Source organism: Sphaerodactylus townsendi, linkage group LG01 (genome assembly GCF_021028975.2).
Source record: "Sphaerodactylus townsendi isolate TG3544 linkage group LG01, MPM_Stown_v2.3, whole genome shotgun sequence".
NCBI lineage: Eukaryota > Metazoa > Chordata > Lepidosauria > Squamata > Sphaerodactylidae > Sphaerodactylus > Sphaerodactylus townsendi.
This window is the reverse complement of record NC_059425.1, coordinates 161,072,763-161,097,375: the sequence shown is the minus strand read 5'-3', so window position 1 is coordinate 161,097,375 and position 24,613 is coordinate 161,072,763. Positions and strand designations below refer to the sequence as shown.

General features: G+C 44.5%; 1 protein-coding gene and 1 long non-coding RNA gene across 2 annotated transcripts in view; one reads left to right on the top strand and one right to left on the bottom strand.

Moving 5' to 3' along the window:
* LOC125433821 overlaps positions 1-11,943 on the bottom strand; it is a 34,799-nt gene extending 22,856 nt beyond the window's left edge. Inside the window, exon 1 of the long non-coding RNA XR_007244673.1 lies at positions 11,821-11,943. This is a non-coding gene — a long non-coding RNA (uncharacterized LOC125433821). The remainder of the gene's footprint in view (positions 1-11,820) is intronic.
* A 389-nt stretch (positions 11,944-12,332) lies between these two features.
* ROCK2 (Rho associated coiled-coil containing protein kinase 2) overlaps positions 12,333-24,613 on the top strand; it is a 130,527-nt gene continuing 118,246 nt past the window's right edge. Inside the window, exon 1 of the mRNA XM_048498693.1 lies at positions 12,333-12,503. Within this exon, the coding sequence (XP_048354650.1) occupies positions 12,333-12,503 (171 nt within the window). The remainder of the gene's footprint in view (positions 12,504-24,613) is intronic.

Here is a 24,613-nt window from a genome sequence, read left to right as displayed (position 1 = left end):
TTGATGCAGGAAGTCGGGCTTCCTGAGTTAATCCAAAGGTGCCTTAAGATACCAAAATTTTTACCCCAGTTTAGCGCAGCATCCCACCCTAGTATGAAGTCTTCCCGTCTGTGAAGACTTGAGGAAGGCCCTGTGTCCAGTGGAGGTAGCACTTTGTCTTCTTTTAGGTTGTTTTGTTGCGTCTCCACCAATTGAGGGCTTTCCCTGACCCTGCGGAGTTACCTGCAGGTAAAAGGATTTAGGCGGAACCTTCCCTGACCTCGCGGAGTTAGAGTAAAGTTAAAGGCGAGAATCCAGTCCGCGGAGGAGAATTGAAGGAGCCCGAAGCGCCATTTTAGTTAGCGAAGTAGCGTAGAAAAGCCGGGAAAACCGAAGATGTTCCGCTTTTACCCCGTGCTCTGCGGGGAGTTCTGTGCTTGCCACGTTAAAGATTGGGGAGGGCGAAGGCTTTGTTGTTTCTGCTCTTTCTTTTTTTGAGTGAGATTGCACGACAAACTTGCTCCACATACACTGCGTTCACTACCTAGGAGCCTCTCCTAAACACTAGCACTCCCTGCTAGGCAGGAAAAAATACTGAACAAATATGGCCTTGAAAGACAGGAAGTGACATGACAAAATTGATGACGATTTCCTGCCTCCTTGCTATTGGTGGAGAAGACACCCATCTGAGATGTCCCCCACCTACAGTAGAAACAATGTTTCCTGTAAGCCACATGAGTGTGCTGCGCAGATGAAAATATTGCTACTCGTTGAGTAGCTGATCTCAAGCAGATGTGAGGGGCAGCCCTGCAGGGGGAGCTCTCCAGGTAACCAGTTCCCAGGTGATGTTTTAGGCACGATTTGGAGTAACTGGCCAAAGACTGGGAGCGGGGACAAGGGAGGGAACCCACATAGTCTTCCCCAACCAGTGAAGTGTGCCTCTGGATGGGGTGCGATTGAAGTCAGCCACCACGCTGCCTGACTTAGCAGCCACATCTCCAGAAGGCCAGGGTGAGTTCTGATTCCAGGTCTGTACACAGCTATTTGGGGAGGGGGCTATAGGACAGTGGTGGCGAACCTATGGCATGGGTGCCAGAGGTGGCACTCAGAACCCTCTCTGTGGGCACGCACAAATAGAGTCACCCCCACACACATCTAGGCTGGCCTGGGCCGCTGGGCTCGAATATTAGCATTAAACCTAAGACCTAGTTTTGGTGAAGCAGTGTAGGTAACCCTGTTAAGCGCTGTTAAACCCCACTGATTTTCATGCGAAGAACTAAAGTGCAATCCTTTACCTGGGAGTAAGCTCGATTGCTGGCCATGGGGCTTGCCCTCCTAGGGTTGTGATTCACCCGTTGGAAGAGTTGCACGGCTGCTTCCCAAAGAAACGAAAGCCACCGACTCTCAATACCACTGGAAACTTTTACCTCCCGAAAGTAATTGCGCATGCCTCTGGAGCTTCAATGACGTTTTTTCTAAGGCTTCTAAAACCTCAGTATTTGGGTTACATTTGACCATGGTCTGTACATCTTTAAGGTGATAAAATAAATTAACAGGTTTTGAAGGTTTGCAATTTGGAGCTTTTCGGTCTCTTGAAAAGGTTCGCCATCACTGCTATAGGACATGCCTCTGAAGTTCAGGATGAGATCAAGTTGCTGGGAGAAAAGGGGTGGCCACTCTTTTCTATTCTTTTCAGGAAAGTCCTGCTTTTTGAAACTCTGTGGGGCAGGCAATTCAACTTCCTTTGAGGCTGCCAAGTTTCCTTCCTCTGTGCCTTCTGCCCCCCCTCTGCCTTTCCAAGGTTGCATTTGGTCTAGCGCAGGGGTAGGGAACCTGCGGCTCTCCAGATGTTCAGGAACTACAATTCCCATCAGCCCCTACCAGCTGACAGAGGCTGATGGGAATTGTAGTTCCTGAACATCTGGAGAGCCGCAGGTTCCCTACCCCTGGTCTAGCGGGTCTACTATCCACAACTCTGCAGAGGTTAAGAGCCCTTGGGTGAAGCGTGGGGGAGGAGGAAGAGGAAGAGGAAGGACATAGTGGGGGGAGAGGAATTGTCGGATTAAATACAACCCTTTGTTAGTATTTAAAATTTCATTTGAACTCCGCCCAGCACAGTTCATGCTTGATTGTTGAAGTGTGGTCCCCCCCCCCCGCATCGAGAGTTTGCATAATGCACTGCAGCTCAGTTAATTATTCTGATACACAATATTTAAAAAGTGAAAGTCCAAAAGAAAAGGTAATGGAGAGGAGAGGATGGGGAAAAGGAAAAGCCGCAAAGACTACAACCCCAGTGGCACACCTCCTTTGCAACAAGCTGTAGCATGAAAACACAAGCACTGGGTCAGGCTGCAGGCTTCTTCACAACATAGCTCCTCTGACAATTGAATTTCGGGTGGACATGATGTAACTTTAAAGAATGCAACATTAAAACCTTGGGGGTGGGGGAAGATGGCTGGTCATGCTTTAAGAATGAGCCAAAGAAAACAGCCAAGATGGTTTGCAAATATTGCTTTTCCTGCAACCAACCAAACCACCCATTATTATTATTTTTTGCATGCTTATTTCTGTTACCTGAATCCCAGTCCACAAATGTGTGTTGACAAATGTGCGGGAACAGTGAGTTCTGACGAACTGTCAACTGTCGCAGATATTTGTGCGACATTTCAAGCACGCAGTACTGATTGTGAATGTGGATTTAGTCCTGTGAATTCAATGAAAAGCAAATCAAGGAAACAACTTGAGGTGTCTTATTTAAATTATCTGATGAGAATAAAGAGTTACATTTTTTCTGGATACGAAATAAATCTGGACAGAGTGCAAATTACTAGATTACCAATAAAGACAGGTGGGAGAAAATTTGTACTACCTATAGTGATTTTCTGCTGTGAGAAACTTTGAATTTATTCAAATCGTGTTGGTTATTTTTTTTAAATGTGCTTCTAGTTTTAAGCTCTTTAATTATCAGGAAAATAACTGTATGTTGAAACTCTGTAAATTCATGCAGTGTGACTTAATAGAAAAGTGCTTTTTAAACTGTAAATATGTGCTGGATAAGCTGCACAGTAGCCCTGAATCTAAAATATTTTTACTCAAACCATCAAAAGTTCCACACAGCGGTTGGGAAGTTCGGTTAAGTGGTGGGGGAAAATTAAAAGGAACATTGGCTGGAAATCATCTGCTGACTAGCACTGTCCAAGACCATTTCTGCAAGAAATAACTGGGATAAGAAATTGCTCAGTTTATGTCCTCCAGGTCAATACCCTTAGTATCCAATTGCTGAGATCCAGGAAGTCTTGTATACTGCTGCATTTTGGTATGAGAACTGCTAGATACCAGTGTATATAAGTATTTATCCATGCTTTCCATTGTTTCCACAATGCTGCTGAAATGGATGGATTGGATCAGGTAATCAGACGAATCTTACATTTGTATGTGTATATGCCTTATTTGAGGGGCTGATTTTGAAGCCATTTTTATAATCCTCTTTTTAGTCTAAAAACTGTTCAAAATCTATTTTAAGAAGAGGAGGAGTTCAGATGTACACCCTGCCTTTCTCTCCTGTAAGGAGTCCCAAAGCAGTTTACAAACTCCTTCCCTTTCTCTCCCCACAACAGACACCTTGTGAGGTAGGTGAAACAAATCTAGGGGAAACAAATCCAGTTCATTAGCAGGGAAACAATCCAGTTCATTAGATTAGAGTCCTCCACTCTTGTGGAGAGGGAAATCAAACCTGGTTCTACAGATTAGAATCCACTGCTCATAACCACTGCACCATTCTGGCTTCCTTCCACGCTGGATTAAACTGCTCTCTGTTTTATGTCTTTATAGTCTGGATTTTTAATGCTGAGATTTAATTAACAACTTCTACAGTGTTTTGGGTTTTTATCATATTTTTATTTTGTAGGTTGCCTCAGGAAATTTCCCTGGAGCGACTGCAAAAATGTGTTAAATAAATAAATTCTGAAAGAACTGTGACTAGCCCAAAGTCATCCAGCAGGGCTTCATGTATAGGACCTGGGAAACAAATCCAGTTCACCAGATTAGAGTCTGCCGCTCATATGGAGGAATGGGAAATCAAACTTAGTTCTCAGGATTAAAGTCCACCGCTCGTAACAACCACACCATTCTGGCTTTCATCTTGGCTTTAGCTACTCACTGTTTTATGTCTTTATACTATTGACTGGGTTTTCAATGCTGAACTTTAATGAACAAATTCTACAGTGTTTTATGTTTTTATTGTGTTTTATTTTGTAAGCTGCCTCAGAAAGATTCCCTGGAGAGGGCTGCAAAAACATGTTCAATAAATAAGTCATAGCTACGCTCCTCTGTGTGCTGGCAATAAGCAGGTGTCATCCTTTGGCCAATTCATAGTGGGTGGCTGTTACTGACATGTCATATTATTTTACTGTATCTCTATCATGGCAACTTACATGAAATTTACATTTCACTATATCTTCTAATAATAAAGTGTGTGGATCACACCTATCACAAAAGCAACAAAATGGAACCATCTGTAGGTCGAGGAGGAGATTCTGTTTACTTGGGCAGTCTCTAGGTAGGTACATTTAATAGCCCAATCCCAATGGGGAGTTGTGGTATGGGCTGTGGGATTGGCATGGACCCGCACCAACATGTTTGCCCACCCCACTGGCCTAAGTGGCCTCTATGTTAGCAGGGAGGGCAAACAGGGCAGCAGGTGGGCACCGTGGAGCTCTGTGGTGGCCGGCCTGGAAGAGGCTTCCACCCCCAGAGCTGCATTGGCGTAAAGGAAAATGTCAGAGCAGATGGGTGGGGGCTAGGGGCATTCCTGTGGGTTGAGTTGGCAGTAGTAACCTTCTACTTGGTTTTCAGCCTGAGAGTATCCTTGGTGCAGGCCTGTAACTTATGCCACAAAACACATGATGTAAGTTACTTTTTTCAATGGAGTTTTCTGGGCAGCAGCAGGGTTTTTTGGAGGTGATGTGGAGCCACCTCCCCTGTGCCCACCCAGCTGCTATGGAGCTCACCCCACATCTGGATTGGGTTGTAATTAATTCCTTGTTGGGCACCTGCTGACGTTATGGGAAATTCCCATTTGGGGATCCCCACAAAAGCCCTAATGTGTATAAAAGTAACCTTGTTGTAGGAAGAAACTATTTGAGCCACAGAGTTTGAAGGGAAAGTTTCTTCATTGGAATTAATATTACTGTGTTGCTATTGAATTAGCAATGGACCCTTGATTTAACAAAGATAGCTTTCAAGTTCTTTATCACGGAAAATGACATAAACATCAATTTTGTCAGTCATTTCAGAGATCTGAGGAGTCTTACCTTGTTAGCAACATGTTAATTTAGAAGAATTTATTCAAGCCACTAAACTTTGTTTGAACAAGTTGGACTTCACTAAAAATTATTTAGCCTCCTTAAGCAACCAGATATATTAAATTCTACCCCAATTATACTGGTTTCCAGCACTAATAGTACTGAGATCCCACTTTTGATAAAATTCAATCTTTTGGGTACTGTTTGAGAGTTGAGCAGCAGCCTGAATAGAAATTTTATGTATCTGAAACTTGTATTTGTTAATCTCTGTCATGCCACCCCTCCCGATGAACAAAAGAGAAGTAATGCTTTACATATTCATTCATTTTTTTAAAAATACAGTTCCATCATGTGTGATGCTATGTATTATATAAAGAAACATAAAATAATTACAAAAATAACACAATCTCATACAAGGAGAATAGATGTTGTCAGTTGTTGGTGAATGATGGTGTGTCACCCAAACATCATGGTGTGTCATCTTTGATACATGTGTCAAAGGTTTGCTATGACTGGACTAAACCAATACACTCAAATATCAGAGGGGGATATAATGTATGCAATAAATACACCACATACATCTATTTTATCCTTCCAACAGTTTTATGAAGTAGATTAAGCTAAGAAACCAATGTATAACAACAATGAACTATGAGCCTCTCACTAAAACCCGACAAATCCCAAAAATGGAAGCACAGTCTGATTGATTCTTGATTAAGCAGCATACACACAACTATGCTGGGAAAAAGCTACCTACTCTGCAACTGTAAAAATCATCTTTCATTGAATGAAGAAACTATTTAATCTTTCAACCCAAAGGAGTGGCAGTGGGAAATATATATATATATAGGCAACCTCTACTTCTGCCATTTTTACATTAGAGCACTATCCTTTTATCAGACAGAAATCTGCCTCCTTTCTGCTTCCATGTATTTATTGTCAGGTATGTCCATACAGTTCATATACTTTTAGATATACAATTCTCTCTAACTCCAATAAAACCAAGGGTCCATAAGCTAAACAATTTTAACTAAAAAATCATTGGCAAACTCAGATGATTATCAGGAGAACAAATAAATTAAAGCAAAATAAACTAAACTAGAACAGAAATTCTGGATTGGTAATCAACTGAATTTGAATAAGTACTTTAAAGTCTCAGGTCAGAAAAGATGTGTGTGTGTGTGTGGGGGGTCTTTCTGGCCACCACAAGGTAACACTATCACTTAACAGTAATTTAAAAACGCTGCAAGGACCTTATCTTGATTGGGCCCACATCACAGGCTTTGATATGCTTGTTCCTCCACTCACATGTTGTATCAAATGCCCAATGGCCACCTCCCGTGGCAGTTTTGCCACTTGAAATGCATGTGGGGGGCAAAGAACCATTTTATGTAACTTTGGCATCCTGGGGGTGGCCACAAGCATTTCATCGTGCCTACTTGGGCCCTCAGAGCTACAGAAATATATCTCACTGCCTTCTCTCAATTATGAAGTTGCTTTTTACAAAAAAAGAACTGGTTCGCATAGCTCAGTACTGCCTAGAATGGCAGCAACTCTTCAAGGTACCTGGAAGAAGCCTTCCCCAGCCCAGCTATCAGGGATTAATCAACTGGGGAGCTATAAACCCTCCCTAGCATATTATATAACCTTTTGACCCAAATCTTCTGTCTTTACAATGGAATGGATCCAACCAGCTTAAAAAAACAACAACTAATGGTGGCTTTTTGATCACCAAAAGCCTGTGCTGGGGATTATGGGAACTGAATGGACAAAAGTCATGTGGGATAGGTAAAGGTAAAGTTTCCCCTTCAGTCATGTCCGGCCCTGGGGTACCACTGCAAGAAGTGATTTCATAGGCAAGCTGTTTTTGTGGGGTAGTTTACCATTGTTTTCCCCGGCTATTCTTTACCCCCTAGCTATGTACTAGGTACTCATTTACTGACCAAGGAATGGATGGATGGCTGAGTTGACCATGAGCCAGCTGCCAAGATATCTGACCCACAGGGGGCTCGAACTCCTGACCACGTGAGTAGCAGTGCAAGCACTTAACCACTACGCCACGCTCCTCATGTGGGATATGAGGCTGTAATGAGGGGAATTCTAGACTGAATAAGAAAGCTGGCTGTGGGAGAAACCAGGGATATTACCACTTGGAATTATATTTTGCATTAGTGGTTATAATGTGTATAGCTCTATATTTTACTTATCTCATTAGTATACAAGAGGACTGAGTAGCATTTAGAAAAGGCCAGTAAGAGGTGTGTATGTGGGAATGTCTGAGAAATAACTCCTGATTTAGACATACAAATATAAAGCCTTAATGAAGATTGATTAATATAAAGTTTGCTTTTAAATTATCATGGGTATATGAAGATTTAGAACGTTAGTCAAATCTAAAGTTGCAGCTGGCAGTACTTTGCCCTTTCAGACTCCCTTGAACACCAAGGTTATGCAACTGGAATTCAAAGGATGATGCTACTGATAATTTTGGACAGAGAATGCTGCTTACTCTGCCACTGCAATTTTTATTTTGCGGTGCTTGAAATAGTAATGCTTGTTCTGTCAGGTCAAGCAAATAAGCTTGAGGGCAAATGAACCAGATCATTGCGTAAGAAGTATGACTTTTATGTAGCCATTTTCAGATTGTGACCAGATTGTGTCTTCATAAAATAGTTGTAATATGATAGATTGATTCTAAACACAGCTACTTAGTCACTAATCTCAGTGAGTTCATTTGATTGTATTTGGAAACCAGTACAGTTAGGATTCAAGGGTACACAATTCTTCCTATATGAGAGTCAGCATAGTGCAGCAGTTAAGAGTGTTAGTTTAAATTTTGACTCTGTCAGGTTCAAATTCCCACTGGATGACCTTGTGCAAGTCACTACCCCTCTCATCCTAATCTACCTCACAGAGTTATTGTGAACGTAAAATGGAGGAGGGGATAACGATGTGCATCACGAGAATTTTGGAGGAAGGGCGGGATAAAAATGTACCAATTAAGTATGTGTGTGGAAATCAATGCAAGTGACTTTAAAGGTTTCTGCGGTTTTCAGGGATTGCCTGTGCAAACTGCTGCAAAATAAAGTAAGAAAGAGGCAATAAAAAGATGAAGCAAAACACTAAAAAAGAATAATGTTATTCTTCTCCTTTTTTGAGATTGCTTAGGTAACACACCAAGGCCTGTATCCAACCATGCAGTAAAAAAAAATTGCCGTTAAGTTTTCTTAAGAAGAGGGTTGTGGTTTCCTCTGATTTCCCATCTCCTGCTACACCATATCACGAGACCCTCAGGAACAGCATAATGTGGATCTGCAGTGGGAGGGGGAAACTAATGGAAACCACCACACATTCTTGATCAAACCTCTTACAGTTTCTTATTGTGGCTGCATACAAGTCAGTATCCAGATTTGAGCCATCATCACTTGCTTTTCTCTGCAGTCTATGGGAAATTTAGGTATTAGCTGGATGTTGCTTTTGAGTTACCTTTGCTGAACATGGCTCTTGACACTCACACATTACTATATAGGCTCTGAATTAATAGAATTTTGGCCTTTTTAAAGACATCTGGCTACCCTATACAGAAGGCAGAATTTGTTTCGAGGGTCCTCAGAACATGAACTTTCAATGTCAGGACTTAGTCCAGGAGAATATAATAAAAATGCATCTCAACACACATAAAGTATATAATTGAGAACCAATCCAGTAAGGCAGGATATTTTCAGGGAGCCAATCCTCAGCATTTATAATATCATGCATTTATAATATTTCTATCCGGCTCTGTCCAGCTAAGTGCTAAGGCCAATTTACAACCTATATAAAAATTCTACAGACTCTAGAAAACCAGTCCTCCCAGGGCAAGAAATGTAGATGGGGCATATCTACAGGAAATGGTGCTTGGAGCAAACACTGAAATGGTACCCCCCCCCCCCCCGATCGCAGCTTTGCCAAGAAGGAGCAGCAGGGGGGCTACGAAAATGAGAAGAGTTCTCCCCATCTCCATAAGCCTCCCTCCCACTGTTTGTAAAGCTGGATCCCGACTTTGCAAAGCAGGGTGGTGGGGGCGCCAGCAGGTCACCTGTGAAGATGGGGAGCCCATTGTGTGAAAAAATACAATGGGCTCTAGCAAGGGGGAACTCGCAAGTGGGGACTCGAGAGGATATTACCCCTACCTTTTTCCTTCTGCTCTCCCCTTTTCTCTCTGCTTCTCACTCTCCATTCTGCCACCCCTTTTCGTAATCTTTGCTATTTTTGCCCCGCTACCACGACACTCTTTCTGCCTCCCTACCCTAGCTCTGTTTTTAACTTTCTGCTCTGCTACCCCAGATCTCTCTGTCTGCCCACTTATTTCAGGTCTCTTTCTCCCTATTCCAACTTCTTATGCTCTATGTTTCTGCCACTCTACCTCAGCTTTCCTTCTCTCTTTCTGGCCACCTACTTAGCTCTCTCTCTTTTTACCTCTCCCCAGCACTCATTTTCTTTCTGCCCCTACTCCAACTCTCCTGTTCTCTCACTATCTCCCCCACCCCACCACAACCCCCCGGCCCAATTCATAGTAGTATGCCCAGAGTGCTCTGGGTGGGTGTGGTGAGGTCTCCCCCGCACAGCTTCGCTGTCACTGCCTCAGGGTGCAGCGAGGCCTTAACCCTGCCCCCCAAATAGCCTAGGACAGGGCGGCCTGTTCCATCCTGGCTACTGTTACCAGGCTAGCTGCTGACTTACTCAACAGCTGACTCAGGCAAGGTATAGGGCAGCCATGTGAGGACCCCTACTGGAGAGTTGGCTCAGGCAGAGAATAGGACAGATCTGTGAGGACCCCAGAGCTTTAAGAAGAGTTACCACTGAGCGAGGAGGAGTCTGGAAGTTGCAGTCCTGTCAGCCCTGCTGTACAGGACTAAATCTCTCAGGGTCCTTCACTTTTTCTGATTTGTTGTCGGGAACATGCTGCTCTTGTTCTCTCTATAATGTAAGAACCCAAACATAGAATTGCCATTCTTCAAAATCACACTAAAATACTGAACGAAAAAGCTAACTTTTAACTACATCGTTTAAAGACTAAGTAGGGAAGATGGCAATACATTTTTAGAAAATTAAGCACTGTTTCTAAACTAGTTGCAGTGCTACCAATATAGGTCTCAAGGCTGCTGGCCCAGAAACATTTTCACTGAAGTGTCAATGAACTAAGTAAAACTTGTTTCCACGCACAACTATGCAGAAGCTAGCTCTGTAAGCAACTATGAGAGAAGAGTTGGGGAGAAATCTCTGGCATGTAGCATGTTATGGTTTTTGTTTGTTTCGGTAACAACAGTCTGTGGGTGTGTCAGTGTAAAAGAATCGCCTCCTTTCTGACTTCAATGAGTAAGGTGGGGAAACAGCACATTGCCGAAACCATTTAATCTGGGGTCGTTCACTGCAATTTGGGGGAGAAGCTAATTTACAGTGCAAGTCCTACCCGGAATTACCCTAGTCTAACCCCATTGATGAGCCCTGCATGGGAATGCAGACACGTGACATACAGTGCTATTTTATGCAGGGTTGACTCCAGCGTTTAAACCAATTTCTGTTTTAACTCTGCACAGGACTGCGGTGCGGCCACTGTCCCCTTCTTCCAGCGTTTGCTGCTGTGCAAGCGAAAAACTATCTGTGGAATCCCACCCCCGCCAATTCCTTAACGCTTAAACCAAAGCAGTGAAACTGACTCAAGCGAAGCAAAAAGAGAGCTTTACGTGGCTGCTGCTTCTCCAACCCGCCAAAGCTTTATATGGTCTGCACGCCATAAAACGCAAGCCTCATTCAAGGGACTGCTCCAAGGGCTCAATGTCGCTTGGGGTCGCCTCAACCCACCCCCAACACACACACACACACCCTGTGTCGTCCTTTGGGTGGAATGAGAAAAGAGGCATTTTGGGGGTGGGTGGGAAGCAAAGGCAAGCAGGGAAGCACCCTACAGCTAGCCGGAGTCTCGGCGGCGGCATTCCCGCCAGTCAGTGACTCTCTTTTGGAAGAGTCTGAAGTAAAACACGTTGCTGTGTTGCACCCCCACCCCAGCTTTGCCGCGGGGGGGGGGGGGCAACAGGGCGCCTGGGAATCCCCGTCTCCATAAGCATCCCTCGCCCCTGTTTGCAAAACTGGATGCTGATTTTGCAAAGGGGGTTGGAGCCAGCGGGGCTGCCTGTGAAGATGGGGAACCCCCACAACTGGATCCTCTCCTCAATGCGGGGAACCCTCTCAGTGTCCTCGCACTGAAGCAACAGAGGCTTGTGGGTAAAGCGGAGGCCATAGCAGCCACCCTAGTGATACTTTATGGGCCGGCGGGGGGGGGGGGGGGGGGGGGCGCTTCAGCCAGCTGCACCAGCGAACAAGGGCCCCGTCCGTTGCAAGGGGAGTGACACAAAAGCCCCAGAGAGAGGAGCCCGGCGAGGCGGTCCCAGGCCCTCCTTCTCTTCCTCACCGCAGAGGAAGAGGGGGAGGGAAGAAGCCAGCCGGGCTCATCCGCTGTTGCCTTCCCTCCCTCCCCCCCTCCCCGGGTACTACTGACCTGGTGCAAAATGGCCGAGAGACTAGCACAGGGAGACCGTCCATAACTTGCCTTCCCGCCTCGGCAAGAAGCGATAGTTGCATTCCTCAAACTGCCGCCTTCTCCCTCTGCCCCCCCCCCCCCGTTCATGCCTGAGAGGGGGGCACGCCAACAACCGGGCGGGCGGAGCTGAAGCGGCCGCGCTCGGGAGGGGCGGAGGAGGAGGAGGAGGAGGGCGGCCGCTGCTTGCGCCCCTCTTATGTGTTTCTCCCGAGACAGGCCGAGCCGGGGCTGAGCGACGCCGACGACGGCCCCTTCCCCCGAGAAGGCGGGCGACTCGTCTTTCCTTGGGCGGCGGCTGCTCCGTAGGCCCCGAAGCGGATACCCCCGGCGCTGGCGGCGGAAGGCGGCCGTCGCTTGCTGCTGCCGCCGCCGCTGCTTTCTCCTCTCGCCCGCCTCGCCTTGGAGCCCCAGAAACAGGAGAGGAGGGAAAAAGCAGCTGAAGAAGGGAGAGCCCTGCGGCGAGCGGGGGAATGAACCATCAGCCGCCGCCACCGCTGCAGCAGCAGCAGCAGCAGCAGGCGGGGAAAATGTCCGCTCCGCCGCCGCCGGAGCCCGGCGAAGGCTTCATCACGGGGCGCCAAAGGAAGCTGGAGTCGATGATCCGGGATCCCCGATCTCCGGTCAATGTGGAAAGTTTGCTGGTGAGTGGAGCGGGATTCGGGGGTGGGGTGGGGGAGTCTTTGTTTGAGGGAAGGGTGGCTGGAGAGGGATGGAATGGGGGGTCTCATTTGGTTGGGGGGGCATTTTGGGGTTTGCGGTGTTGCAGAAAGTTGAACTGCAGCCGTTTGAACAAGGCTGCTCCCGCTTCTAGTTGTTTTTGACAACTTTCTAATATTTCCGTTTTGGTTTTTTTTTTACTGGTTTCGAGTTTGCACACAGACCCTTTATATTCCGAGTGAATCTTCACTTTGGAATATAAAGGGTCTGTGTGTAAACTCACACTGGTAAAAAAACAAAAACAAAATAGAAATGTTAGAAAGTTGTCAAAAACAACTAGAATTGCAGCTTGGCATAGACAGGAGACACATTGGATGCTTAACTTTCTACAAACTCGCAGGTCCTACACAGCATGATTGTTCTTGAGGCCTTTAGGTTGTGAGAGATGGCCAAGTTCTCTCTGGGAGCACCCTTTCAAAAAAGGGGGGTGGGTGGGGGTAAGGGGATAATTTCTGTTACAGCGATGAGTCTTTATTCAAAACACTGACACCATAGTCTGGTGATCCCCCAATTGGAACACAATTCCCACCCTGTGCTCTTTCCTCCCCCCACCCCGAAAAATTCTTGACAGTGAGAGATTTTTGTTTTGCAATTGAGTAATTTGATTGGTGGACGATGCACTTAAGACACCCCCCCCCCCTCTTTTCCCTCTAGAGTGCACCAAGAGTGCTGGCATGTTATTCAGCTGGGCCTGTTGAATATTTTTCCCTAGAAAGTTAAGAAGGGGCGGCAAGGAAGTAATGCGGATCTGCAAATAGGAGTTTAGGGGAGGAGGAGGAGGAGACAAGAATTCCTCTAGTGAAAATAGTTTTGTCTTTGCTCAGTTTGGGCAACTTAAAGGCTCCCCCCTTTCATTTCTGAATAGATTTTCGTGGGAATTAAAACATACTAGGAGTCCCAATGGCGTTTGTTGACTTGCAGTTGTATGTAGAGGCATTCCGGTTCCATAGGATTGCGGAGGCAGAATCCTAAACACGTTAATTCTGGAATTTTTCTTGCTGAATTCAATTAGATTGCTACCAGGCCAATCTATTTGTAATGAGATGTAATCTTTGATTACAGTCTTTGATATCATTTGTGATCCTTTATCTTTGGTCCCTGAGTGAACTTAGTGAATTTAGGAGACTAAAGTTGACCTGCCTGCAAGCACTATGTAGGGAGAATTGAGAAATTAAGGAGCTATGAGGGGGACACATTAAGAAAGGGACAAATTAGATTCCCCCCCCACCCCCCCACCCCCAATTCTAAATATAACATTAGGCCCCTTCACAATGAGCAGTCTCCTACCATAGGAAAATAGCATTTGGGAATGCCAGAAATTTCATGCCTACTTTGGGAGAAAGAGGAATGGGATTTTTGTTTCTGTTCCAAGAGTTGTTCCCTGCAGGCATTTGGGGAGGGGGGAGAAAAGCAGCTGGAGTCATTTTCAAAAATGACTCAGTCCTGCTTGGGCAAAGTACAGGAACTGACTAAACAGTATGTGTATGTCTGTGCTGGAGGGTGTAGGGATGCCTTGTGTGGTGGTATACTTGTTACAGACACTCTGTAGTGTAATGATGACATTCATGACACTTGCTGGAAGTATTGCAGCATATTTTTTTCTAGACTATGCTTGTATTCAGCAAAAACAGTCCTTGTCTCCACTGTCCATCTCATGAGCTTTATGTTCTTCAACTAGTGAAATTCTTGACCTTTGGCAAATGGTGATAATGCAACAGTTAAACAACCAATTACCAGATAAATATTTAATTGTCTACTGGAAAATTTCCATACTTCCCTCTTTCACAATTGTTGCATTGTTGAGTTGTTATGAAAATGGAGCAAATGCAATTACACTGCAGAAATTAATTTTAGGAAGAGAAAAGTTAGCTTGGCCTTAATGTTTGTAAGTTGATAATGTTCTGTATAGTTTTGTTTGGTAATATTGGCTAAGTAATCAAAGTACATTGAATTGTAGTGAGTCTTTTGCATTTGTATACTGTATGCAGAGGGTATAAAGTGGCTCATATATATTATTTCCACGGAGTATTCATTTAAAAACTTCATTTATCTTTGGATGAACTGATGCTTTGATTTGAAAAATGTGTTACTTGAAGAGAAATCCAGTTGATTCTGATGGAACTTACAAGTATAGCTTGTAAATTGTGGATTTGTGCAAAAATACTTTATCTTTTCAAGTATTAAATGTTTAGTGTATCTTTAGTGAGTATCTTAAACAAGGATTGCAAGTTCATCAGTACGAAAAAGAACTACTGCCCCAAATAGGAAGTGTCTCAAATGTCAAATGAAATTTGCAATAGAATTTCTTTAAATGCTTTCATCATTTCCTGCTGTGTCTTATGGCTCAATTGGGGGAGAGGATGGACAAAGGGAGTTGGAGAGGCAGCAGAACCCTACACTGGTGTATCTGCGCTCCTTGGCACTTACGCCAATAGACATAAATCCACCAATGGGTGTCAGCACTCTTGCACCCCTGTCGCAGAGGTACGGCTGGGAATGGAGCTGACATTAGTCAGCTTCCACCCTGGCTTTGCCTCCTGGACTTAAGCTACTCTTTTGGTGGGGTATGCCCAGTGGTGGGATCCAAAAATTTTAATAACAGGTTCTGATGATGGTGGCAATCAAACAGTGGCGTCACCGCACACACGCACCTCCAGTCCCTATTGGGCAGGGAGGTTGCTTTAGTAACCCCTTCTCGGCACTCAGAAAAAATTAGTAACCATTTCTAGAGAAGTGGTGAGAACTGGTTGGATCCCACCTCTGGGTATGCCCATTGAGCCCAGTGGAGGCTTTTCAGTTGCAGGGAGGATTTGTTTTGTTTTGTTTTTTGCCTCCCCGCGCTGCCAAAAAGCCTTCTGGAGGCAGCAGGGCAGTGCGAGAGTGTTGCTGTCCCTGGTCACCCCAGGACTCTGGACTGGGCCTGGCTGGTTTAGAGAAGGAACACTAGTTATTTTAAAATGTGTAAACACTCGTTGACAGCTGGGGGAAACGAGAACTAGTGCATTGTGTTCCTATTCACTCAACTTGTTAATGTGGATAAATGGACATTGGAGCCGCTGGTTTGCTTTAAAATCTTGACGGATTGCACATCCATCTTCATTTCTCAGTCTTACTATGATTGACCACTTCTGAAATCATGTAGTAGTTTATGTGTATTCAGTGGCAATTCCTTTTAAACAAACATGCTTAATTTGTAAGCAACCCATGTTGTAAAACTTATGAATTGGCATTCTAAACTGAGTAGTGCTTAAAAAGGAAGACATATAGATTTTTTTCATATAATCAGGAATACATAATTGTGCCATGTATTTAAATATCTATTAAACCCACAATAATGGAGTCATTAATTGCAAAAAACCCGACAACCCTGTTAATAATTAAATAGGGCTGTTTTAAGCCCACAACCCTGTTATAATTAAATAGAGCTGTTTTTAAAATATGGATGATATCAGGTTTGTTTATAGAGTAATTAAATATCCTCTTGCTTTTAATCTGGCGTGCACTAATTTGCTAGTCCTTGGTTTTTATTCATGGTAACCTATGGAATGACAAACATTATTTTAAAATTAAAACACATGTGACTTATAAAAGAAAAAAGTCAGTTTTAAATTCAATTATACTTATTATGTACTGTTGAAAGGAGCTGTTTTTAAGAGAAGACTGGCTGGAATATAGGTACTACAATGGCTGTTAGCCATAGTGAACATGTTTGGACGCAGTACCAGTGGTGAAGTGGGGCATCTCATTGGCCATCTATGAAACACTTGTCCCCTGGATAAGGTGGGCCATTGGTCTGATCAGGCATGGCTGTTCTAATAAATATGTATCCTGGGGAAAACCAGCTACACTGTTCAACTAAGTTTGAAGCTTTCCATCCTGCCTAAGGTAGCTTCCTCCAAAGAGTCACTTTGGCTGGGTGGAAGATATTGGGGAGCAGAGTGTCTGGATCACCCCTTTATTGCCTGACAGGAGCCTTTGTTCCTATCACTTGTGACAGGTTACCACCTCTCCAAGGGAATTCCATGGATTTTTGACTATATCACTGCAGTGAAATAGTACCATTCCTTAACACCAAACGATCAGTTGAGCAGCCAACCTTACAAAGCTTTTGATGTTGAAGTGCAAATGGAAGAGTCCTTGGCTTTTTAATCTGCCTACTCATATTAAAAGTGGACCTTATATCTTTAGTCACAAAGTATTGCCAACCTGCAGCAATCTCTTTAATGGAATGGATACTATCGGTTTTCAGAGGCTGTCCGGATAGTATGCATTCTGAATGCTGATTTTGGGATTATTGCTTGCGTACTAATAGTTATAATAAAGGATTGTAAATGCCTACCTAAGATGTTATCTCTTCTAGCTCAAATTGTGGTAGGATGTTAGGAGCCAAGTATTTGTGGTATATTTAATGAACATGTCATATTTGGAAAGATAATGTTTTGTACATGTTTATGTGGTCTGTATACCAGGACTGCAGCTATAGCCTAATTCTGGCCTTTTCCAAACATTACGAGCTGATAAGTGGCTGGCAGGATTGTGCACTGTCTCTAATCTTCCATGTAAATTCAACATATTACTTTCCTTTCACCATAGTTCATAATGGTGTCAGAGCAACACATGATTAAGCAGACACTCTGTTCTTATCCTGATTTGCATGCAGTCATAGCCAAATATTTTAAACTCCTAGAAAGCAGGTTTGAAGCAACCTGAATTTGTGTTAATCATTATTAATTTCCATCAGATGTCATGCTGAACAATTGTAAAGGGAATACAAGTAATTGATGGGGGGGCGGGGTGGACTGGCAAAAATCTCCAGTCAATACTTTAAAGTCCACTAAAGACTTGTGTTGGCCTTTGACTGCAGTAGCCATTAGATATTTTCAAAGCCACTAAAATTCAAAGCTTTTTCTCTTGAAACTGTACTTTCTAGCATATTTAATACAGATTGTTTCTCACTTACTAAGATCAAAATAACCAGTCCAGTGAAATCATTGAGCTTTTGCTTGCCAACATAATTGTAGTACAGAAAAAAGTGGTTTGTTTTTGTGACATCTAGCCTACAACTGTTAATAATGTGTGTTCTTGAAAGTAAGTTCTGTTAAACTGAATAAGTAGACCTGTATGGGGTTATTCAGCATGTCGGTCTTTCCTTGAATTCTGTGTAATAGATTTCTGGAAGTATAAGTTATGTGCTTTATTGATGCTTCATGAACTTATTTAAGACATCACAGCACGTATAATGCTACTTGTATGCTTTGATCAGAGGTTACAACACAAGTCATTTATGAGCAATTCTGTTCTGCTTACAAGGAGACTTGAAAATTGTATTTTCAAGTTTTAAAAATGACTAGTTTTGAATAAATAATTGTATGATTAAAGAAAAAAATCTGAGTTATATTTTTACTGGAGACTTTAATACCAGATGCTGTATGAACACTGTGCTACACAATCAGATAGATTCCATCACACTTGTTTCCTATTAGTAGTTAACATGCCAGTCGATACCCTGCCAGGTCTGCTGGAAGTGATAGCAGGCTGGGCCTTAGGGTTAGTACTGGAGGATTTCCATATCCATTCTGACAATGCTGTGTCCAACCAGCAGGGGTAGAGCGAGGGGGAATTGTGCCCAGGGCATGTGTGCGCCCTGCACCCCTGCCCAGGAATACTCTTGCCACGCCACGCCACACCCCGCAGAGGCACATACCTGGTGTGTTGCTCACCCCCCGCCCCCTTGGCGCTGTGCCACTGCCAGCCAGGCAGTGGACCTGGTGTGTTCCATGGCAACACTGAGGCTCTCCCAGTTCATTCAAACTCCAACCAAGCCACACCTTGGACAACTGGATCAGGGTGGATCAGCATTGTTATTATCATTAGATCTGACAGCAATGTTCGATGTAGTCAACTCACCCTTGTCAGTGCTAGTATCCGGGGGTCAGCTTTGCAGGGCTATGCTCATTTCTCCAGGGACAGAGGATGGTGCTAGGGGAGAGGACATCACCACGACATTGATTGTTATGTGCCATCCCACAGGGGCGATTCTCTTCCCAATGCAGTTTAACATCTATATGTTACCCCTTACTCAGTTGGCCCAGGGTTTCAGGCTGTGCTGTCACCAATGTGCTGATAACAACCGATTATATCTGTTGATGGGTGGTTGGTCAGACTCTACCCCAGATATTTTGGGCAGTTGTTTGAAGGCTGTGGTGAAGTGGTTGAAACAGAGTTAGCTGAAGTTAAATTAATTTAAGATGGAGGTCCTATGGCTGGGCTGAGGAGACTTGGTAGTGGTGGGGAATAGCCACCTCCCAGCTCTTGATGTGGAGCAGTTAACACCTCTGCCAACCATCAAGGGTTTAGATGTGATAAGTAAAGCCTCCTTATCCATGGAGGCTCAAGTCACACAAGTGGCCAAACTGGTGTATTACCATCTCAACCAGGACAGATTACTGGCCCCCTATTGTCACACCCTGATCTAGCCACAGTGATCAATGCCACAGTTATCTCCAGATTAGATTATTGTGTCTTGAGAGTAGACTTCCCTTGAGACTGACCTGGAAATTCCCAACTGGTTTAAAATGCAGCTGCATAGTTCCTTACTGGGACTATGCCCAGGGCTCCATGGTGGGAGCATATACAACCAGACTTCCATTAGCTGCACTGGCTACAGAGTCAGGGTCAAGGTCTTGGTGTTAACCTTTAAAGCCCTGAGGGGTCAGAGGTCTTTGTAACTGTGGGACTGTCTCTCCAGATATACCCCCAAAAGAGTACTTCGCTCCATGGATAGTGACTTATTGGTAGTTACTGGCCTAAAAAGTATCTGGCTGTCCTCGACTAGGGCCAGATCATTTTCAAGTCTGGCCCCAACCTGGTGGAATGCTCTGTCGAATGAGTCAACGCCCTGTGGGACCTGTCTCTGTTCTGCATGACTGGCAAGACAGAGCTATTTTGCCAGGCCTGTGGCTGAGGGCAGTGATGCTGTTTCCTAGATAGCTGACCTCCCTACCCCTGTCCCTTTCTCCACTTTCCCCCTCCCTTCTTCCCTACTGTCTTCATTCTCCTTGACTAGAATTGGTTTTATGGTGCCGTAGGATACTATATCATGGAACTGACTTTGATTTTAATGTGTAACTTTTGTTGTAAGCTGTCCTGGGCCCATATGGGCAAAGGCGGCCTATAAATCTAATTATAAATTTAAAAAAATAGTTGCCTTGACCAGGATAGTCCCAGATTAGCCTGATCTCATCAGATCTCTGAAGTTAACAGGGTTGGTCCTGGCTATTATTTGAATGAGAGACCTCCAAGGAGTACCAGGATTGTGACATGGAGGCAGGCAATGGTTAACCACCTCTGATTGTCTCTTTCATGAAAACCCTTTGGAGTCACAATAAGCCAGCTGTGACTTAAAAAAAATTACATCTATTGTGTTCAGCAGTTACATGTGAGGCTGTCAGCTAGAGGTACTTATCCTTGCCCCACCATCTCCTCAAGCTTCCTATCCCCAAACTTCTTTGTGTCTTTGCTGGAGAACCTGAGCTCTGAGGATCCTGTGCAGGCTGTCATGCACAGTCCTTCTAGCTCTCTAGCCCTTACAATTCCTTTGCCCCAGGTAGTGACTTGATGGTTGTTTCACAACATCCCTGAAGCAACAATGCTAGACGTTGCAACTGCACCTATGTTGGGAGCAGGGCAATTTCCACATTTCTGAGCGTGAGGTGCTCAGTCATATAACTTGTAACATCTGTACATGATAATGTAGTGCTGAGTTTTAACATTATGTAGAGACAAATATGGCATTTGTTGTGGCGAAGCCTTTTAGTAGTAAATATTCTCACTCTGAGAGGGAAGGCATTTTTAGCTTAGATCAGTGGTGGCAAACCTTTGGCACTCCAGATGTTATGGACTACAGTTCCCATCAGCCCCTGCCAGCATGACCAATTGACCATGCTGGCAGGGGCTGATGGGAATTGTAGTCCATAACATCTGGAGTGCCAAAGGTTCGCCACCACGGGCTTAAATGATTCTCACCAATCAGTCAAGGAGACCAATCTTAGTTTCTGACTTCCTATCTCCAGCGGGGGGGGGGGGGGGGTGGGTCTCTCTACTCCTCAGTTGGTTTCTTCCCTTGCCAGGAGCTCAGCTTTTTTTGTGGGAACTCCAGAGCTGGACTTCCACAGCCTGCTCTTTTTTTCTGTGCTTTCCCTCATGCTGCCTCTCCCTTCTGAGGAGTGATATGGCTGAGTCAATGAAAGGACAAAAACTACAACAAAGCCACAGATGGACTCATTGCCATGGAAGACAGGAATGCCCTGTTGTTCCATAAATATGGAGACTGGGACTCTTCCCCCCATGAAACCAGGCTGGTTGAGGCCCACGAAAGCACAGGCAGCCACAGACAGCCAGAAGTGCTTTGGTCCCTTCTCTCAAACACGAACACTGTGATGCTGTGCTGGGCGCCCAGTAGGATTGCAAGCTTGGGCATTAGCATGGGTATCATGTCGGTATGAAAATCTTTGCCATGAAATGCATAAAAGCATCAGATTTCCAGTGTCTCCCAGAGAGGCGTATATGGGGGAAAACCTAAGAGCTCAAGGGATTCACAGCACTTCAGAGCTACCACTGCCTGCAAATAGCCAGGTGACTGGGGAGAGCAAAATGGAGTCATCTACATTGTTACTAGGAGGTGCAGCAACAAAACCCTCTGGAGGGTGCTGGTGGCATAAATCTAACTTTCCTTCCTTGCTTGCCCCTCTCCCTCTTTCCCCTTCAAGCAGGAAAATTCAAGGATGACCCCTAGGCCTAAGGTGGGCATGAGTCTGTGTCACCATGCAAACTTAGACAACCATATTCCTGTCAGGATTGTTACAGTGAATCCTGGTTCTTTCTAACCTATTTAGGGCAGGGAGGAGGGGGAGAGACCTATGCTTTCCCTGAACAGTTCATAAAGTCTCGAGACCCTTAGATGAAAGTAGTAATTCCACCTCAGGGGCCATATAACTCACTAGTTAGCACCCCTAACTCTCTTAGGTATTTTAATAATCAATACCTCTGTGGCAACAAATGGCCTACCTTCCTAGGCAAGCACAACTATCCAGAAATCTGCCTCAGGTCCTTTACTGAAACAGTCTCAGGCATGGAAGCCCTTCTGTGACTCACCAGGAAGGCACACCCATTCTGTTGTGTCGACCAACTGTTTTCTCTGAGCACCAGAGAAGTAGGCATCAACCATCTGAAGTAGCCTTTCTCATCTACAGTAGAGGAATTTCTGAACCCTTCTCAGCAATTTCCCTTGTTATTTGCTTTGCGTCGCACTGCCACTCACACACACGCATACACACACAGTGTGCTCAGTAATCAAAGTCCAGTCCAATGTCAGCACAGATAGTCCTTACTCACAAGCATCAAATCCAAACAGGGGGTAACATGACCAAGACAATCTGGGAATCCAGGCCAAGGTCAGAACAAAGGAGACAATGTGTGCGCACACAGCCAGGGCAGCAACAGACTCATTGCTTCCACACAGCTGCCTGTTTCCCAGCTTCTTTTAACAGGATGCCTCCCAAGCAACTGGAGATGGCCTGCACGTGGTAGCCTGCTTCTGCAAACACTCCTCTTTGCTGTTGAGGTTGGGGTGTTGCAAGACTGCCAAACATGCACTGTGCCTCAGGTTGCTATGCAGCCTTCTCCTGTAATGCTCATGGGTCTCAGATGCAGGGGGAAAGCAAGCCGGGTTCACTGTGGCTGATCTGGCGGGGGGGGGGGGGTGAGGAGCTTTTGAGCTGGTCCCTGGTTGTGGCTCACGATTTGACTGTTGATTTTTAGCTATGGTCCTGGGTTTGACTCTACAGAGGCCATCTCCTGTGACTTTACTGCTGCTTGCTAAGGGTGGAGTGCCATGCCACCATCCACATTTGAAGAATGCTCCAAATCCCTGGACTCAGCTGAGCCTGGTTGGGCCATGACATGTTCAAACATTTTGTAGAGGCACTATTGAAATCTTCTAGCTAGGTGGGAAATGAGTGATTATTCTATGGGCCCTATTGACTGTTACCAGATACATTTCCCTGCCATGAGCTTACATCAGTCTTTACAAACATGGAAGAACCTAGATTACTTGTAGTTCCTTGCACACCTTCAAGGCTCTTAGGAGGCTATAATCCCCAGCCATTTGGGTAAGGTGGAGAACTATGTGCAGGCCTGCTCATACCCTGAGGGCTCTGGATCTCTGACATGGATGATAGAACCTCAGGAGACCAGGCCTCTGCTTATTATCTCCAGCCGAACATTTCTCATGGGTCTACCAGGGCATTTGGTATAATCAGCGAGGCATTCCTTGTTTAGCAAGGACAAACCAAGTCCTGGTTGCTCAAAAACAATTTTTAAGAAACTACAATAACCCCCTGACTCTTTAGTGTCAGAAAGTTATTCATATTGTATGCTCCTCCAATAAAGGGAATGGACAGAGGCTTAGTGGTAGAAAATCTTTGCTTGTGGTTCTCTAAACTATAACCCAACCCATTTGCATCTATGGCTGATTCCGCATGGGCCAAAAACAGCAGTGTGAAAACGGTGTGAAAACAGTATAAACCCTTTTATACCATTTTAAACCCATTTACACCGTTTTCACTCTGCTGTTTTTGGCCCATGTGGAATCAGCCTATATTAGCGTGAATGGGGATCGATAATATTCCATTATATATGGTGGTGTCAGTGGGAACAGACAGCAGAATAGAGAGCAGAACAGGAGTGGGGTGAGTCTAAGAGAGAGTCCAGTCAGCTGACCAACCAGATCATGATTCATCATAAGAGGCACTATACCAGGACTGAACAGCAGAGGCATAAGCAAACCTCGCACCTCCATTGCTTCCAATTGCTTTTTTCCCCCTTATTGGATGGGTGCCTTTGGCGACTCGAAGACTTCCATTCCACATTCCCTCTTGAATGTCTCAGTTTGTATATGAGAAGAAGATCAGAAGCTTGTTGACCAAAATATTCCAGTTTATTTGAGTATTTGATGTAGGAAAGGTTTATATAGGATGTAAAAAAAAGGCCATGTCAGTTAAATCTTAAGTATCCTAATCCTACCCAGCTCTTCTTGGGTGCTGGAATCTCAATGGCGCTATCTCGATACTCTAAGCTACTATTCTCTTCAAGATTCTGATTCTCTCAGACATACCTTGTAGGGTGTAGGTGGATATCCATAGTCTCCTTACCTTCTATATACCACAAGTTTTCCTCTTCCTGTTAGAGAAAAATGATTACGTTAACAGATGGTGCCCTATGCAGGTAGGCTGTGAACCGCTACCTGTCTCCATACCCTGTAGACAAGATTCCCATGTCTAGACATCCATTTCTTCTTCTTCTTCTTCTTCTTCTTCATGAAGCAGTAATATAAGTGAGTCCTCTGACACTTAGTGTATTTCTTGGAGATCACATACAATACCATCAGTTTCAGTGACTCTGCGCTACAAATCTATAAAGAGGTCTCTGTTAAGAACTGCTTGTTTGAATTCTTTCCTCTCAGCTGAAAATTCAACAGATGGGATTTCAGAGGTGGGAGCCTTAAGATATCACAGGCTCTTATATCTTGAGGACAAGATGTCTGTGGAACAAACCTTACATTACTGTAAGGTTAATTCTGATTTCTTGACCTAAGAATTTTCATTTCTACTCCCCTTGTATTAATCTCTACACCAACAGAGAAGAAGTGAGTGTTGGTTTCAGATACACCACAACTTTTCCTGAAACAAAAGTTTCAAATAGGAATCTGATTTCTCCTTAGATCTTACCTACTACATCCATTTCTTTTTTTCCCCATGAAGCAGTAGTATAAATCAGACCAGATGGGTAGAAGGTCGCCTGTCTGACACTGAGCAAATGGCTCAGGCAGTGTGTCATCCTTGGCCAGTTCTGCACAGTACAAATGTAACGGTTTGACAAAGGGGAATATCCTGGTTTGGGCAAGAACTTTGCATTGGTCCCTTCCTCAAAGTGGGAGTGACCTGTGATATTTCCTTCAACCTGTTTTTTAAAAAAC